The following is a 16973-nucleotide window of genomic DNA, read 5'->3' as shown; positions in this document are numbered from 1 at the left end:
TATCCAGCCACCGGTCATCTAGAGAAGATTTAATGAATGAAATTTTAATGTTTATATGGCGAATTCCAAAGAAAGGAATTTTAATTAGGATTTGGTTGGGTCCCACCCATAATGGGGGTAGTTGGGAATGAAATAAGTGATCATCTGGCTAAAAATGCTTTAAAAAAAAAAGGAAATTGATATCAATGTTCCATTAGGTAGAGGGGAAGTTAAAAGTATTACTAAGAGGAATGTTACAAGGGGATGGCAAGAAGTGTGGAATTTAGATTATAAGGGAAGACATTTATATAAAATCAAAAAGCAGGTAGATACTAAAATGATTGTAAGAGGAAGGAAGAGGGGGAAAATAGCTAGATTAAGACTGGGTCATTCAGGGCTGAATGGCTCATTGTTTTTAATTGGTGTACATGTTAACAGCTTATGTGAATTTTGTGGTGAGAAAGAAACAATTGAGCATGCAATATATGAATGTATAAAGTATAGTGAGGATAGGAAGGAACTAATAGCATATCTAAAAGATAAAGGTAAGAAGAATAAGGATGTGGGATATTTATTGGGATATGAATTTAATAGTGATAGAACAGGATATAGGATTTTATTTAATTTTTTATATAGCACAGGACTAGATAAAAGAATATAATATAAAAGATGTTCTGTTTCGGTTTGGAGTAAGGGTATATATATATATATATGTGTGTGTGTGTGTGTGTGTGAAATAAAATGTTTAAATAAAATACATTTATTAACAATAATTATTTTCATTTTTATTTTTTTAACAAAAACATACAACAAAATTACTAAAACTTTTAACTAAAATTATAAAGAAAACAGAAAATATCAAAATTAAAGTTTATTTCAATTTATTAATAAATTAACACTGTTGTCTTCTATATTATGCAGTGTTGTATTTTGCATGGTACATTGGTAGCACTTTATTTTACAGTCTTGTTCCATGTGTACGTACTATGTACTTTTTATAACAATTATAATAACTGGGTGATAACTAGGTACTAACCCTGAACCTACCTCTAAACCTAACTTAACCTTTGTAGTTACCTTGCCTTACCCAATAGTTTCTGGGGTAAGTACACTGCTGTAAAATACACATGCTGTAAAATAAATTGTAATCGATATATTAATATATGCATCAATAATAATTTTGTTTATAATTTCTGTGTCTTTGTCATAGTCCTCTGCTGCTGCAGGTCAAGAGTTTGAAAGAAGACCTGCAGAAAGGTGTTTTTTAAATTAGCGCTTAATTGTATGTACTAGTAACTATTAATTGGCTTTATCTTGTTCATTTTCTAAACGAATTTTCTCTTTTTCCACAAACAGAAACTATCAGTGTAGATCAGACAGTGGCTCAGGCCTTCAAACTTCGAGCCTACCAGGACATCATCATTAATATTGTGGACCCAAAGGTATTTTATACAGAAATACACTTTATTGCACAGTCCTACTATTTTATTTAAAATACTATATTTACAATATAGCACAGCCGCTCATCATACCGTATTACCTAAATGCTCCATTGAAATTTACAGGATGTGACTTTGGATCTGGTGGAGCTCACCTTCAAAGATCAGTATATTGGACGAGGAGACATGTGGAGACTGAAGAAGAGCTTAGTGAGTAGATTAGATTCAAATCTGCATGGGATGTTCATTTTTGATGCCTTGTAATGATCTTTATGTCTCTATGATGTTCTTTCAGGTGAGCACATGTGCGTATGTGACACAGAAAGTAGAGTTTGCAGGGATCAGGTAACAACATCCATTATTACAGGCTGTCTGGATTGATTCTGATTGGTCAATTTAAGTATTTTACAGTCAGAAGTATATGACTTATACACTACTGTTCAAAAGTTTTGAGTCAGTTTTATTTTATGTTTTTGAAAGAAGTGAAAACTTTTATTTAACAAGGATGCTTTAAATTGATCAAAAGTGACAGTAAAGACATTTAAAATGGTAGACTTTTTTCTGTTCTATCACAGTTTCCACAAAAATATGAAGCAGCACAACTTTTTTTCAACATTGATAAATAATTATAAAAAATGTTTCTTGAGCGGCAAATCAGCGTATTAGAATGATTTCTGAAGATCATGTGACACTGAAGACTGGAGTAATGATACTGAAAATTTAGCTTTGCATCACAGGAATAAATTACATTTGAAAAAAATGTAATATTTCACAGTATTACTGTTTTTACTGAACCCAAACGTTTGAACAATAGTGTATGTCTAACTAAATAATCGTTTTATCATGGTTTCAGGGCCCAGGCCAGTGAATTGTGGGTAAAAGGAGAGAAGGTCACTTGTGGCTACATTAGTGAAGATACAAGGGTGAGAAAGTTTCTTTGGAAATTCAAGTTGTGTTACTATCCATCACTATACATTTTTTCCCCCACGTTTTCTCCACCTAGGTGGTGTTTCGGTCCACCTCTGCCATGGTTTATATATTCATTCAGATGAGCTGTGAGATGTGGGACTTTGATATCTATGGTAAAGAGACCATTTTTTTAACCATTATGCATATTTGAAGAGTAAATATGTTATTTCAGGATTTTTAAGCTGCTGTCTTCATTCACAGGTGATCTTTACTTTGAGAAAGCTGTCAATGGTTTCCTCTCAGATCTGTTTGCTAAATGGAAAGTGAGTGTCAGCTTTACCATTTACCAGTAGTAATATTATCTGCACAATATAGCTGATCATGGCACTGTGGGATTGTTAAAATATATAAATTTTTCTAGGAGAAGAACTGCAGCCATGAGGTTACAGTGGTGTTGTTCTCTCGTACCTTCTACTCTGCCAAATCACTGGGTAAGTGTTTCATATTTAAACAGCGCTTGGGTTGTATGATTTGAATAATAACAATTGACTATGTCTTTCTATCTTTCTTCATGTAGAAGAGTTCCCAGAGCTCCAAAGAGCATCAGTCCGACAAGACCACGAGGGACATTATTATGAGGATTTCTACAGGTCCAGAACTTCTCTAATCATTAAGAATGGCAGCTTTGTAATAGTTTAAGCGGCAGTCCTTATTTTCATTCTCTTGCAGGGTGGTGGCCCAGAATGAAAGGCGTGATGAGTGGACATCTCTGCTCATCACCATTAAAAAACTCTTCATACAATATCCTGTGCTCGTGCGTCTTAAAGGAGCAGGTGCATATGCAGTCCTGTTATACAGTATATATATATATATACTATAAGTATATAATAAGTAATATTGTGAAATATTATTACAATTTAAAATAACTGTTTTCTATTGTAATATATATTAAAATTCGGGCTGTCAGTTTAACGCGTTAACTTAATGAATTAGTAATGAAAAAATAACGCGATTAAAATATTTTAACGCAGTGAACGCGCTGGCCCCGCCCCCAGACCTGTACGTCATCGTACATTTCATACAGTTGATTGCTGACAAATATGATGCAGGGTAGCAACTCCATAAATGCAGTTATGCCCTAAAATTCAAGATATTGGGACGGTGTTTAGTTTCTGAATGAATCCGCGTTTTGAACGAATTGTGTTAACCAATGATTCAAAGGCTTATTCATAAAGGGAGCCGTTTACTGAATTTCTGATGAAGCAACCGTTTGAACGCATCGAATGACTCATTAAGACATTTACTGCCACCTGCTGGCAGTTTTAGTTTCTTATTTAGAGTATTATTTAATTTCATATTTAAAAAAAGGGGGTGGGGGGGGACTTAAAAGGGATAGTTCACTTAAAAATTTTAATTAGGTCATCATTTACTCAAACCTGAATGACTTACTATCTTTTGTGGAACAAGAAGGTATTTTGAAGACTGTTTGCAACAAATCTGTTTTGGTTACCAGTGAATTTCATTGCATGAACGAAAAAAACAGATGTTTCTCAAATTGCCTTATGTTCCATAGTTGATGTTAGGCTGTTGCAGCCTTATGTGTAATACATTTTATGTTGCATCAAATAAAATATTTCTTTATAAAGCTACTATTTGTAATGTCTACTTAATACTTTCTCATTTAACACAAAAATAGCTTCAAATAATCTTTTGGGGGTATTTTCACAGCCAAATGAAATTTTTTCGATTAATTCGATTAATTAATCAACACATCACGTAATTAATTAGATTAAAAATTTCAATCGACTGACAGCCCTAATTAAAATGCAATTTATTCCTGTGATGCAAAGCTGAATTTTCAGCATCATTACTCCAGTCTTCAGTGTCACATGATCCTTCAGAAATCATTCTAATATACTGATTTGCTGCTCAAGAAACATTTATTATTATGACCAATGTTGAAAATAGAAAATGGCATTATTGAAAGTGTAACAGTCTAAGATTTACATTATGTTAATGTCTTTTGTTATTGCAGATGGATTCCTGTGCGGGCACAATTCCACTGCTGCTCAGGGAAATTATCTGGAAGCTATCAACTTGTCTTTCAATGGTTTGTAATTGTGCATTTAGTCTAAAGTCCCACAGCACTTCAGTAGAGCTGTTTGTCCTGATATCAGTGTCCTGTTTTGTGTCTTTCAGTCTTTGATAAGCACTACATCAACCGTAACTTTGACCGTACGGGCCAGATGTCAGTGGTCATTACTCCAGGAGAGGGTGTGTTCGAGGTGGACCGCTTGCTCATGATCCTCACCAAACAGCGCATGATTGACAACGGTCAGTGGGTGTGCTGTACATTTCGTTGTTTGTCTTGTAGCACAGAGCGGTGGACGCTAATGGTATGATATCCTCCTAACAGGCATCGGTGTCGATCTGGTATGCATGGGAGAGCAGCCACTCCACGCTGTTCCACTCTTCAAGGTTGGTTTGGCATTTGAGCGTAAAATCAGATATGAATGATTTAATACTTCTAAATGGGGTGAAATTTTTTTTTTATATCATTTTATTAGTTACATAACCGCACAGTGCATGGAGACTCTAGAATTGGTGATGACTACAATCTTCCTCACTGGATCAACCACAGGTGAGATTTGAGAGTTGTTGCTATTGACTGCTAGGTTGTGTTCAGATCATGCTCTCACTGAATGTATTCTGCTCTCTCTCGAATACTGTCATCATAAACAACAGTGTAGAAACGATGTAAACAAGAAATTCATTTTGCAGTTTAGACAGCGAGATTCAGTGAGCTCATGCTAGACTGAAATCATCCGTTTCAGTGATGGTCCGAACGTTTGTTGCTCTTTACTGTATGTTTCAATCCCAAATAGAATAAAAATTTAGTTTTTCATGCTACTAAAATTACCAATGTGAAGAATGTCATGAATATGACGTGTCGTTTCCCCCACACAAAAACGTAATCGACATTAATCGTCATTGTTACTTCAAATTTAAGGACATAAAAAGACTTAAATGCCTTAAACGGTACAAGAAAAGACTTTATTATAATTTCAAGATGTCTTAAAACGTGAGGACAGAAAGACAAGAATCATGATATGGTTTAATGTGACGATTAAACTTCATAAGGGTATGATTTCATTGAATAAACAAACAAAACAATGTCAAAACGCAGCGCAGGTATTTTGACATGAAAATATTTCATGTCAATATGTCGCTTGCCCTCAGAAAAATTTTGATGGCATTTTCATTTCATCTTGCCTATGTATAATGTCTGATAATGTAGCGTTAATGAAAGCAGTGCTGCTTTATGTACAGTCGTTACCGGGGAAACAGTCGTTGTGCCGTTCCAAATGCGCCACCTGCTGGCAATTTACTGTTCTTGTTCAGAACAATGCGAAATTGCTAATGTCCCTTAAAAAATCCTAACGATTAACAAAGATGTGTGTGTGTGTTAAATTAAGATAATAATTTATACTTTTGTGTGTGGGTGTTTTAAATTAACATAATAACTTATAGCTACTTTTGACTAATCCCTTTTCTTAAAAATAGTTTAAAAGGCTGAAATGTGAGGTTTATCATTATATAAAACTTTATTTATTTGTGAAAAACCTGTTTTTGAACTGCAAATCATGTTTTTCACAGTCATTTTATGTTACCAGTCATTCAAATGTTACCATAGACCAGGGATCCTCAAATCTGGCCCACGAGATCCACTTTCCTGCAGAGTTTAGCTCTAACCCTAATCAAACACACCTGAGCATACTAATCAGTGTCTTCAGGATCATTAGAGAATCACAGGTAGGTGAGTTTGATCAGGGTTGGAGCTAAACTCTGCAGTGCATTGGACCTCCAGGGCAAGATTTGAGGAACCCTGCCATAGACATTGCTCTACCCCGCTCATACAGTATTTATTTTATTTGTGCAGGTCTTAAAAAGCCTTAAATTTTATTTTAAAAATACTGCAGATACACTGTAAATTCTTAAATTTTTTACATTTTATAATTTATATACTGTATGTTGGCTATTTGTATTAGTCAGCGCAATCCAGATCAGTGGTTTTTTATTAGCACAATAACATCTGATTTAAAGTGAAGAATTCAAGCATGTATGTAAACATGTAATTTACCACAGTTGTAAAGTCTTAAAAATACACCTTGAAAGTGCTTGAATTTTACTTTGGAAAAGGTGTAAGAACCCTGCTACATCTAGATAAGCGTTGTGTCTGTCGTCTATTTTATTATAGAGAAATAAATTACCTCTCAGAGCAATAATAATAATACAGTTTATTAAACCAATATCGTTATTATTATTTGAAATATTTTTACTATTTAAAATAACTGTTTTCTATTTGAATATATTTTAAAATGTCATTTAATCCTGTGATTTCAAAGCTGATATTTAAGCATCATTACTCCAGTCACATGATCCTTCAGAAATCATTCTAATATTCTAATTTGCTGCTCAAAAAACATTTATTATTATTATTGTTGAAAACAGCTAAATAATTTTTTTCAGGTTTCCTTGATGAATAGAATGTTCAGAATATATATTCATAATATATATATATATATATATATATACAGTATATAAACTGATTACTGTGTATATATATATACAGTATATACACTGATTACTGTTATTATATTTTAAAATATTGTTTTGGTTGTTAGTTTCATAAATTCATTTCATTAGACAACATTTTTGATGATACATTTCCCAATTAATAGTATGAAAGAATATTATAATAATATTTTTGGCCAGATCAGCCAGCCTAGGTTAATGCAGTTGAGCTCACTATAATAAATATGAATTCTACAGCTTTTACACATCAAAGAGCCAGAACTCATGCAGCTGTTTTACACCACGGATCAAGCTGGCTGGAAAAAAGGTTAGAAATATTGCACTTTAACCTTGTGACATAATATTTTTATTATGAGAACGACTTAATGTTTGTAAAACTGCTAATGAAGCTGCTGTCGTTCTGATGTCTTTTCATTTTAAGGCTCATGCTGAGAAAGCTAAAAGCAGCAAAGAACACTGTAAGTAGGTCACTAGTAGGTTTGATATTTTAGTTCAAGATTGTGTAAGAGTTTGCTGTGATCTGACTTGAGCTGGATTTGTCTTTCTCAGCTCTTGGTGCACCAAAAGATGCTGAGAACAGCCTACCGATCCAGGTGGACTATGATGCGTATGATGCTCAGGTCTTCAGGCTTCCTGGACCTTCCAGAGCCCAGAGGTCCACCAACTTCAGGTACGTTAAAAGAATAAAAATCCTGTCATCGTTTTAAATTTTTTTGGTGAACCATTCCTTGAATTGTGACTGCAGTGTTACAAATCTGCTTCCTTTGAGCTTCTGGATCGCTAAAAAGAAGACTATTTTGTGATTGCGGATCAATCATGGTCTCATAGGCTACTATGAAAAATAATGTTTAATAAACAGAATACTATGCATCCCGCACCGTGGTTGAATCTGCCGGTGGGGGTGGGGCCACAAATCCATGCGTTTACATTTACAAACCCGAGGGAACGGATTGCGAAAGCGTGCGCACGGATTATGAATTTGTGGGTACGGATTCAAAATCCGAAGGTACGGTTTACAAAATCTGAGCGCACGGATTGGAAATTCGTGGGTACGGTTTATTAATCCGTGGGCACGATTTGTTAAACCGAGGGAACAGTTTAAGAATTTGTGAGTACGGTTTATAAACTGAGGGGACGGATTGCAAAACCGTCGCCACGGATTGTTTTTTTTTCTCCTACAGGTGACTTCCCGGGCTCCGTAGGATGGGAAGACACTTCATGTTAGGATTAGTGATGCACCAAAATTACCCAAAAATATTGAAATGAATTGAATACATTTCTGGATGGCCGAGATCATTGACAGAAATGGTGACATTTAATTAGTGTGTGTCTTGATAAGATGCATTATGACAGTATGTCAGTGTCCATTTTGTATGGACACTAGGGCTGGGTTGACAATATCGATTTCTTGATTTTAATATATCTTTATTTTGATGAATCTTTTAGTCTGTGCTGTTTTCTGTTTACATGTGAACAAAACTTATAACAATATAAAAATTATATCATCCAATAGTCACTCACAATAAGCTTTGTGCTTTGTTACTTTTGATATGAAACAAAGGCTCAACTTTCAAAATCCTGTCAATTTGATTATGAAAATCATACAATAAATAGTTTTAGCACTGTTTAATGTAGCGTGACAGAACAAGCACCTCACTTCAAGCGACACATGAATGAACATCAGAAGGTATGTTGAAAGAAACCGTACAACTTGTTGAAATGTGTCATGTTTCATGTAATTGCATATTCAGTGTTTAAACCGCAGAAAAACATAAACAACTGTACAATTTCAGTTAAAGGGATAGTGCACCCAAAAATGAAAATTCTGTCTTTAATTACTCACCCTCATGTCGTTCCAAACCCGTAAGACCTTCGTTCATCTTCAGAACACAAATTAAGATATTTTGATGAAATCAAAAACAACGCTGATTATGTTGATTACGTTCAGGGGAAAGCACGCGCATGTGTTGTGGAACTCTCCAAAATGGCGTAAGAGAAAGATGGTAACTCGGGGAGAAGAATTGTTGAATAAATTGTTATTTTTGTTTTCTTTGCGCACATACATGACAGCTTATACATTTAGCCTCTGATCTTGTGTGTCAGGTCGAGTCGGGAGAGGGAGTCAGCCAGCAGGAAAAGTTGGGGCTCAGCAGATGTTGGTGGAGGTGTAGTGGGCAGCTCTCCCCCAACCAGGCCTACAGGACCAGAAGAACAGAGGAGCCTGGCATCAGATGACAGTCTGAGCCACATCTCCAACATCCTGCTCATCCCACGCCCGGCTCAGGGCCAATACGAGGTCAGCAGCTCCCTGGGGTACACCAGCTGCACAAGAGGTACAGAACCCATCAGAGTGCACCTGTGTGTTGATGTAGACTGAAGCATCTGGTTGATGTTTGATACTTCCTGTCTGTCTCGTTGCAGAATTGCTAGAAAAGATGGTAGAATCCCAGAGGGACTCCAGTGCTCCGGGCCGCTTCACGGTGGGAAGCGCTGAGTCCACCCTACACATACGGCCTGGCGGTTACACGCCGCAGAGGGCCCTCATCAACCCGTTCGCCCCCTCACGCATGCCAATGAAACTCACCTCCAACCGTCGCCGCTGGATGCACACATTTCCTGTGGGTAAGTGATACACATGTGAAATACTTGCTTCTGATCGGTGAGTCTGCATTCTGTGGTCAAATATTTTGCATAATGACAGTGCTGGGTAGTAACCAATTTCATCTAATCTGGATTGCGTAATCAGATTCAAAAAAATTAAGTATTTGTAATTAGATTATATTACATAGTAAAATACTCGTAATCAGACATTTACATGAACGCATATTATTCACATGGTCACATGATATGCAGGTAAACAAGTATAATATTTCATTTTTTAAAAGTGTTTTAGTTTGTTTGTTGTCATTTTATAAAAGATTCATTTATTAATTTGACATTTTTAGGATTTAATTAAATATTAGCTTTTCATTAAAGGGTTAGTTCACCCAAAAATGAAAATTCTGTCATTAATTACTCACCCTCATGTCGTTCCAAACCCGTAAGACCTTCGTTCATCTTCAGAACACAAATTAAGATATTTTTGATGGAATTTGAGAGCTCTCTGACCCTGCATAGACAGCAATGCGCACGCTTTCTCTTAACATAATCAACGTTTAGGTTCAGTAGACAGCACGCACATGCACTGATTACGTTCTGGGGTACTCTCCAAAATGGCAGAAGACAGTAATTCGGGGAGAATAATTGCTGAATAAATTATGTTATTATTGTTTTCTTTGCGCACAAAAAGTATTCTCATAGCTTCGTAAAATTACGGTTGAACCACTGATGTCACATGGACTATTTTAACGATGTCCTTGCTACGTTTCTGTGCGTTGATCGTGGTAATATCCTTGCTGTCTATGGAGGGTCAGAGAGCTCTCAGATTCCATCAAAAATATCTTCATTTGTGTTCCGAAGAAGAACGAAGGTCTTATGGGTTTGGAACCACATGAGGGTGAGTAATTAATGACAGAATTTTCATTTTTGGGTGAACTATCCCTTTAAACTCATGAACTCCCTGCAGTTCCTTCACGAACCCCAGTTTGGAAAACACTGATGTTAAATAATGTTAATAACTACAAATGGAATATCTTTTCTTTCTCTTTGTATTTTTATATCAATATGGTACAAGAGCATCCTATTTAAATCAATGGGATAAACAAGTTAGGCCAAAAGTAATCTAAAAGTAGTCAGATTATATTACCTGGAATGTGTAATGTTATGGATTAACTTAATTGTGGTTACTAACCACAATTTTTGTCATGTAATTTGCAATCAGTAACAGAATACGTTTTGTAAGCAGACAAATCTGCCCAGCACTGCATAATAACTGCTAAACTAGAGTCTGTCCTCTACATGTTTTATATGATATTGTGTGGATGTTCAAGGTCCTTCTGGAGAGGCAATCCAGATCCACCATCAGACGCGACAGAACATGGCAGAGCTGCAGGGTAGTGAGCAGAGAGATCCGGCTCGTACCTCCGCCGAACTGCTGGAACTGGCCTATCACGAAGCTACGGGAAGGTCAGTCACGCACACATGAGTAAGAGGTTATTTGGAAAGGGAAAACGTACCAATGTGATAAAGCTAGAGACTAATAATGGTGTAAATGTGTGTGTTTTAGCAAGCGGACCGCATCCCGTTATGCAGGAGAGAATGGACTGTATATCACGGGAGTTCCTGATAATGTCTCCGGAAGCCCAGCTAGTAGCAACAGCACTGGTGATTTATTTTCACTTATATAACCTACTATTATACACTGGCCCTAAAAAATATATTTATACAGTTTATGAACTGTAAGTGCTGATTCTTTGTAGTTGATCAAAAAATATGTAGCATGAGAAGGGTAGTCTGATTCCCAAATGTATGATTCTTAGGAGACAGTTCTTTGTAGCAAAACAAAAACATAAAATGCAGCTGGTATAGTCTGATTCCCAAACAGATGATTTTTATGAGTTGGTTCTTTGTAGCGAATCAAAAACATACAATGTGACTAGTGTAGTCCAAGTCCCAAACAAATGACTCTTAAGCTGGTTCTTCATTGTGAATCAAAAAACTTGCAGCGTGACTGGTGTAGTCTCATTCCTGAATGAATTAACTTATACGAGTTGGCCCTTTGTAGGAAATAAAAGACATAAAACAAATGACTCCTTTGTTTTTTTGCAGCAATTCAAAAAACATGCAGCGAATGATTCTCATGAGCCGGTCCGTTTAGGTTCTTTTAAGACTTGAATCAGTGTAATTACTGACTTTTTGTTCATGTGATTAAAGGTACAATTATGAGTTAAGGAATTAATTGAAATAAAAATTGCATTAATTAATTTGTCAATATTTGTTACTCAAAATTACTAGTTCAACCAGAAATGTCCTATATTCAGCCTCAAGTTATTCCAAACCTGTATTGGTTTCTTTCTTCTGCTGACCACAGAAGAAAATATTTTGAAGAATGTTGGTAACCAAACAGTTGACGGCAGCCATTGGCTTGTTTTTTCTTACCAACATTCTTCAAAATATCTTCGCTCAACAGAAGAAAGAAATTCATACAAGTTTGGAACAAGTGGAGGGTGAGTAAATGATGACAAAACTTTCATCTTTGGGTGAACTGTCCCTTTAATGCCATTGGCAAGAAACCAGAATCGTATGAGAGAAATCAGAATTCTCTGCTACATGACATTCATGCATTATTAAGTATGACCAGTGAATACTTCTTGGGGCCACTCTGTAGTTTTTTCCCCCTAATTTTTATCACAATATTTGATCATCAAATGACTGTTCTCTCTGAAACCAGATGTTGAGTTCATGTTGTTACTGCTCTTGCTTTTATAGGAACACCAGTGAACCGTGGTTCCTTTGAGGATTACTCCAGTCCAGATCCGAGTGAGTCCTTCCCCATCATTGAAGAAAACAAATCACATCTCCAGTGTCCATTCAATCCCACATGAAGGAAAATTTGCCACATATAGACCCTCAGAAATATACATTTGTTAGCTGCAATTAATTAAATACATTCATATTTCAATGGGGAAGGGGCTTGGGCAGGAAATCTGGGATTTATTGTTGAATGATTTAAGGTATTTAAGTATTTGCTTGTACCTTTTGATTTTGACACTTTTGGGTTAGTAACCTCAAATCAGGTGTGCCTTTGAGGGAATTACTGTTCTTTATCTTTGTATAAGGTTGTTTGGGTATCTTGAGCCAGTGCAGTAGATCATAGTTGAGTGGCTGTGTTGTTTATGGGTGAAAGTTTGATGAGCGAAAAAGGTGGTCCACAACTTCTGAGGGAATTCACTAAATAGTTGCGCCACTTGAGCGTTTGTTATCAATTTGTTATTGTCTGACCAATTAAACATTTTGTTCAATTGTAGTGTAAAGGGATTAGGGTAAGCTAGCATGCTAATTGGCTATTGATGTTAAAAAATAAGAATTACACATCTGTTCCATTAGTGTGTAAAATGTGTAGGCCAAGTTAGCTTGCTAATCGGCTAAAGATATTTGCAAATAAGTATTGAACTTTGTTCCAATAGGCTGTAAAATGTATAGGCCAAGCTAGCATGCTAATCAGCTAGTGATATTAACAAACAAGAATTGAACATTTGTTCAGTTGGGGTTTCTTGGGTGTAGGCTAAGCTAACACATTAATTGGCTAGTGATATTCACAAATAAGGATTGAACATTTGTTCCAATATGGTGTAAAAGGTGTAGGTTAAGCTAACATGTTAATTGGCTAATAATATTCACAAATAAGAATTGAACACCTGTGCCATTAGAGCAGTGGTTCTCAAACTTTTTATGCCAAGTACCATCTCAGAAAATATTTGGCTCTCTAAGTACCACCATAATGACCAACATTAAAATACAGTAGCGTAGTAGGCCTAACTATTCAGATACAGCTCTGCACAGTTGAAAAACTAGGCAGTTTTATTCCTAATAAGAATAGTTGTTGTTGTCAGACACTTTAACATTGTAAATACACAGTTTGAACATTAAGGGCCCTATTTTAACGATCTAAGCGCATGGTCTAAAGCACACGGCGCAGGTGCACTCAGGGCGTGTCCGAATCCACTTTTGCTAGTTTAACGACGGGAAAACGGTCGGCGCGCCCGGGCGCATGGTCTAAATGGGTTGACCCTATTCTCTTAATGAGTAATGGATGTTTTTTGGGCGTAACGTGCAATAAACCAATCAGAGTGTCATCTCCATTCCATTTAAGAGCCAGTTGCGCTCGTGCCATGGCGAATTTGCTATTTACACGGCGGAATTTGCAAACGCAAAGACAGAACGCGTCTCCAGAGATGAAATGGAGCTGCTCGTGCGCGAGCAAATAGGTAGCCTAATTCTGATACATGCAATGACTATCCATTATGACATGTAGGCATTTTTATATTTATGTAGCCTACACAATAATAATCTTTTACATTGCAATCCTTTCATTTTTAATATTTGGCATGTTTGTGTGCTGCTGTGCGTCCCTGTGTGTGTAATAAGCAGAGTGTACGTACGCTGTGGGCCCGCCTATAGGCGCATATTACTAACGCGCTCTTTAAATAACAAAAAAACTACTGCGCCATTGACTTTAGACCAGGTTTGAGTTGGTCTATGGCGCAGTCTATTTCAGTTGCCTCAAAATAGCAACGTGCCAGCAAGGCGCACCTCGTTTTCAGACCAGCACACCCATGGGCGCACAAATGGGCGCAAATCCATTTGCTATTTAAACAACGTGGCACAGGACGTGAAAATGAGAACTGCGTCGAGCTGAAACTAGCAAAAACACTTGCGCCGCGCCTTGCGCCGCATTAATAGGGCCCTAACACTGCAATGTGCTTACATACAGGTAAATAAAAAACATAAATAATGATTAAATTAAAATTACATACAAGTTAAATAAAAACGGCACTGTACGTAAATGTAAAAAAATAATAAATAAAGATTAAATTGAAATGTATTGTGTTCTAACATGAATTTATATTTAATTTAGTGATTCCTCTGCACACCACTAGAGGGAGTACCACTAGTGGTACTTGTATCACACTTTGAGAACCACTGCATTAGAGTATGAAGGGTGTAGTAGGCTAAACTAGCACATTAATCAGCTAATGATATTCACAAATTTTGAACATTTGTTTGATATTAGGGGCATAGGATAAGCTAGCATGCTATTCGGCTAGTGATATTCAAAAATAAGAATTGAATGTTTATTCAGTTAGTGTGTTGGCTAAGCTAGCATTTTAATTAGCTAGTGATATTTACAAATATGACTCCTCTAACATAGATAACCGACAGAAAAAGATGTGTTGAGTGTAATGACAGTGAACTGAATCAGGTGCTAAAACGATAACTAAACATCGCTAGCATTGTGCGCTATTTATTCTTAGTGAATTCCACCTCGGATTATAATGGGATTTCTGGCTTTCTCTCTGTACCATCTTTCCCCGGGGATTCCTCTATTTCCAAAATTCCCCTTTCTCTCTAATCAAGTATCAAACTTCAGTTCCCTCCCGCTCACAAGCTTTGTAACCCTCAATAAAATCACCAATCACGAGTATGTAAAATCACACTGCCACACTCTCACGCATGCCTTGCCTGAATGCTACAAGTACTGGTCGTCTTTTCTGCCAATCGTGTGTTTGTACAGATGGCTGTTCACACTTATTACTCATCAGTGATGTCACGATGCTCACAGTGCCTTTAGTGCATGTTAATTTTGCACGTAGTGTTCACTGTAATATCAGTTCAATTATGACAATGATGGTAACACACTCCTTTTTCTTTTCCCACTTTCTCTTTCTCTCTTTCTCCTTGTTCTGTTTGTTGGTATGTGTCTGTCTGCCTGAAACGGTTCACCCTCTCTTCTTCTGCCTCTTTCTCTCTCAATCTGTCTGCTAATTTTCAATCGGGCCTTACGTGTGAATGTGTATGAATGCAATCTGTTGCTTACGTGTGGTACGTGTGTCATGCGCTGTGGGCCGCTGTGTGTGTGTGATGGGGGTGCCCCTGAAGTCCTGCTGCTGTCTGCCCCTCCGACAGTGCCTAGTTTCTGCTGCACGGTTGGGGTGGACTGGAAGTCCCTCACCACTCCCGCCTGCCTCCCGCTCACCACCGATTACTTTCCCGACCGCCAAACCCTGCAGAATGACTACACAGAGGGCTGCTACGACCTGCTGCCACACACTGACCTGGAGAGGTACAAAGACATTAGGGGTTAGGTGGTATAGGTAAAAAAAAAAAAGGCTTTTGTATTTTATGCACTATATGTATGCACTATATATATACTGTCTGGCCAAAAGAAAAAAATCTCTGTTTGTATTAAATAAGCAAACAGTGAAGAGTCTAGAATTGGATCATTATTGCAGTGATTAATATGTTTCTGGCATGCTGTATGTTTTGCAACAATTCTTTTAACCCTAAGTGATGCAGTGTGTACATTTTTATTTCTTAAACAACCATGTTGGAAGATGTACCCATGTCCATATTCGAGGATGACAATGTCAAGATTAATTGGCCCCAAACTGTGAAATAGCGGTTTACTGAGCATGAGGAATCATTTTCTTGCTTGAATTTACCACCACAGTGTCCTGAGCTTAACCCCATTGAAAGTCTTTGGGATGTGCTGCAGTCGAGTTCACAAGAGTGGTTCAATTCTCCCAATGTCATTACAAGATCTCGGCCAAAAATTAATGCTTATTAACTCTTGGTAGAAATAAATGTGATGTTGCATGACATTTTCGAAAAAATGTCATAATAGAAGCACAATGTTATGTTAAGTTAAAGGTGCTCCAATGAAATATTAATATTAATATTAGAGTGTGCAACTTTTTTGGACAGGCAGTGTAAAGTCTACTCCAGCACATCACAATGACTTTCAATGGGGTTAAACTCAAGACTCTGTGGTGGCCAATCTTTCCTAATTTAAGCCTGATAAATCTTGCCATTGTCATTCTGGATTATGTACATGGGAGCATCTTCTGACATGGTTGTTTAAGAAATAAAAAGCTACATACTGCATCTGTTAGTGTTAAAAGCATTGTTGCCAAAAATGTTGACATGAAACATATTAATCACTGCAATAATGATCCAATCCTAAAAAGTTGAGTATTTTGCTTATTTACATCCAGACAGTGACTTTTTTTGGCCGGGCAGTGTATATATTGGCTAATATAGAGTTCAACATTTGGCTTCTAGGAGTAAAAATGACATGAATTTTCTCTATAGGAGAATTGATTTTAATGCTCGGTTCAGACTACACGATTTTAGCCCGATTTTGCCACGATTTGCTTGACGTAGGGTGTCGTGGGGATTCGTAAACGACAATGGGCGTCGGGATGCAAGATTCCATCGTTTCAACACATGTAGTGTGTCATAGTGGACGACAACAGATTCCGCGTCTGCGATGCTTCACGACATCACAACAGAAAGACTAGCATGTTTAATTTTTTTTCCGTCGCAGCACAGAAGCTCTTTCATACACAGGTTTCAAACATGGCAAAACGAAAGAGAGATGATGGTGCTGCT

General features: G+C 36.9%; 1 protein-coding gene across 1 annotated transcript in view; it reads left to right on the top strand.

The window, feature by feature from the left end:
• Positions 1-1147: 1147 nt before the first annotated feature.
• LOC107744160 (DEP domain-containing protein 5-like) overlaps positions 1148-16973 on the top strand; it is a 25407-nt gene continuing 9581 nt past the window's right edge. The window contains exons 1-23 of the mRNA XM_016557668.1: positions 1148-1236; positions 1336-1421; positions 1545-1628; positions 1714-1763; positions 2272-2341; positions 2422-2500; positions 2589-2650; positions 2749-2818; positions 2905-2977; positions 3057-3160; positions 4363-4437; positions 4527-4661; positions 4744-4805; positions 4895-4968; positions 7161-7230; positions 7345-7381; positions 7473-7593; positions 9027-9256; positions 9345-9545; positions 10853-10988; positions 11089-11186; positions 12291-12341; positions 15489-15645. Coding sequence (XP_016413154.1) covers positions 1605-1628; positions 1714-1763; positions 2272-2341; positions 2422-2500; positions 2589-2650; positions 2749-2818; positions 2905-2977; positions 3057-3160; positions 4363-4437; positions 4527-4661; positions 4744-4805; positions 4895-4968; positions 7161-7230; positions 7345-7381; positions 7473-7593; positions 9027-9256; positions 9345-9545; positions 10853-10988; positions 11089-11186; positions 12291-12341; positions 15489-15645 — 1979 coding nt within the window. The 5' untranslated portion in view covers positions 1148-1236; positions 1336-1421; positions 1545-1604. The remainder of the gene's footprint in view (positions 1237-1335; positions 1422-1544; positions 1629-1713; positions 1764-2271; positions 2342-2421; positions 2501-2588; positions 2651-2748; positions 2819-2904; positions 2978-3056; positions 3161-4362; positions 4438-4526; positions 4662-4743; positions 4806-4894; positions 4969-7160; positions 7231-7344; positions 7382-7472; positions 7594-9026; positions 9257-9344; positions 9546-10852; positions 10989-11088; positions 11187-12290; positions 12342-15488; positions 15646-16973) is intronic.

The sequence above is a fragment of the Sinocyclocheilus rhinocerous genome, unplaced genomic scaffold (assembly GCF_001515625.1).
Source record: "Sinocyclocheilus rhinocerous isolate Xijiao unplaced genomic scaffold, SAMN03320098_v1.1 scaffold287, whole genome shotgun sequence".
Taxonomy (NCBI): Eukaryota; Metazoa; Chordata; class Actinopteri; order Cypriniformes; family Cyprinidae; genus Sinocyclocheilus; species Sinocyclocheilus rhinocerous.
This window is presented reverse-complemented; position numbering and strand designations above follow the sequence as displayed.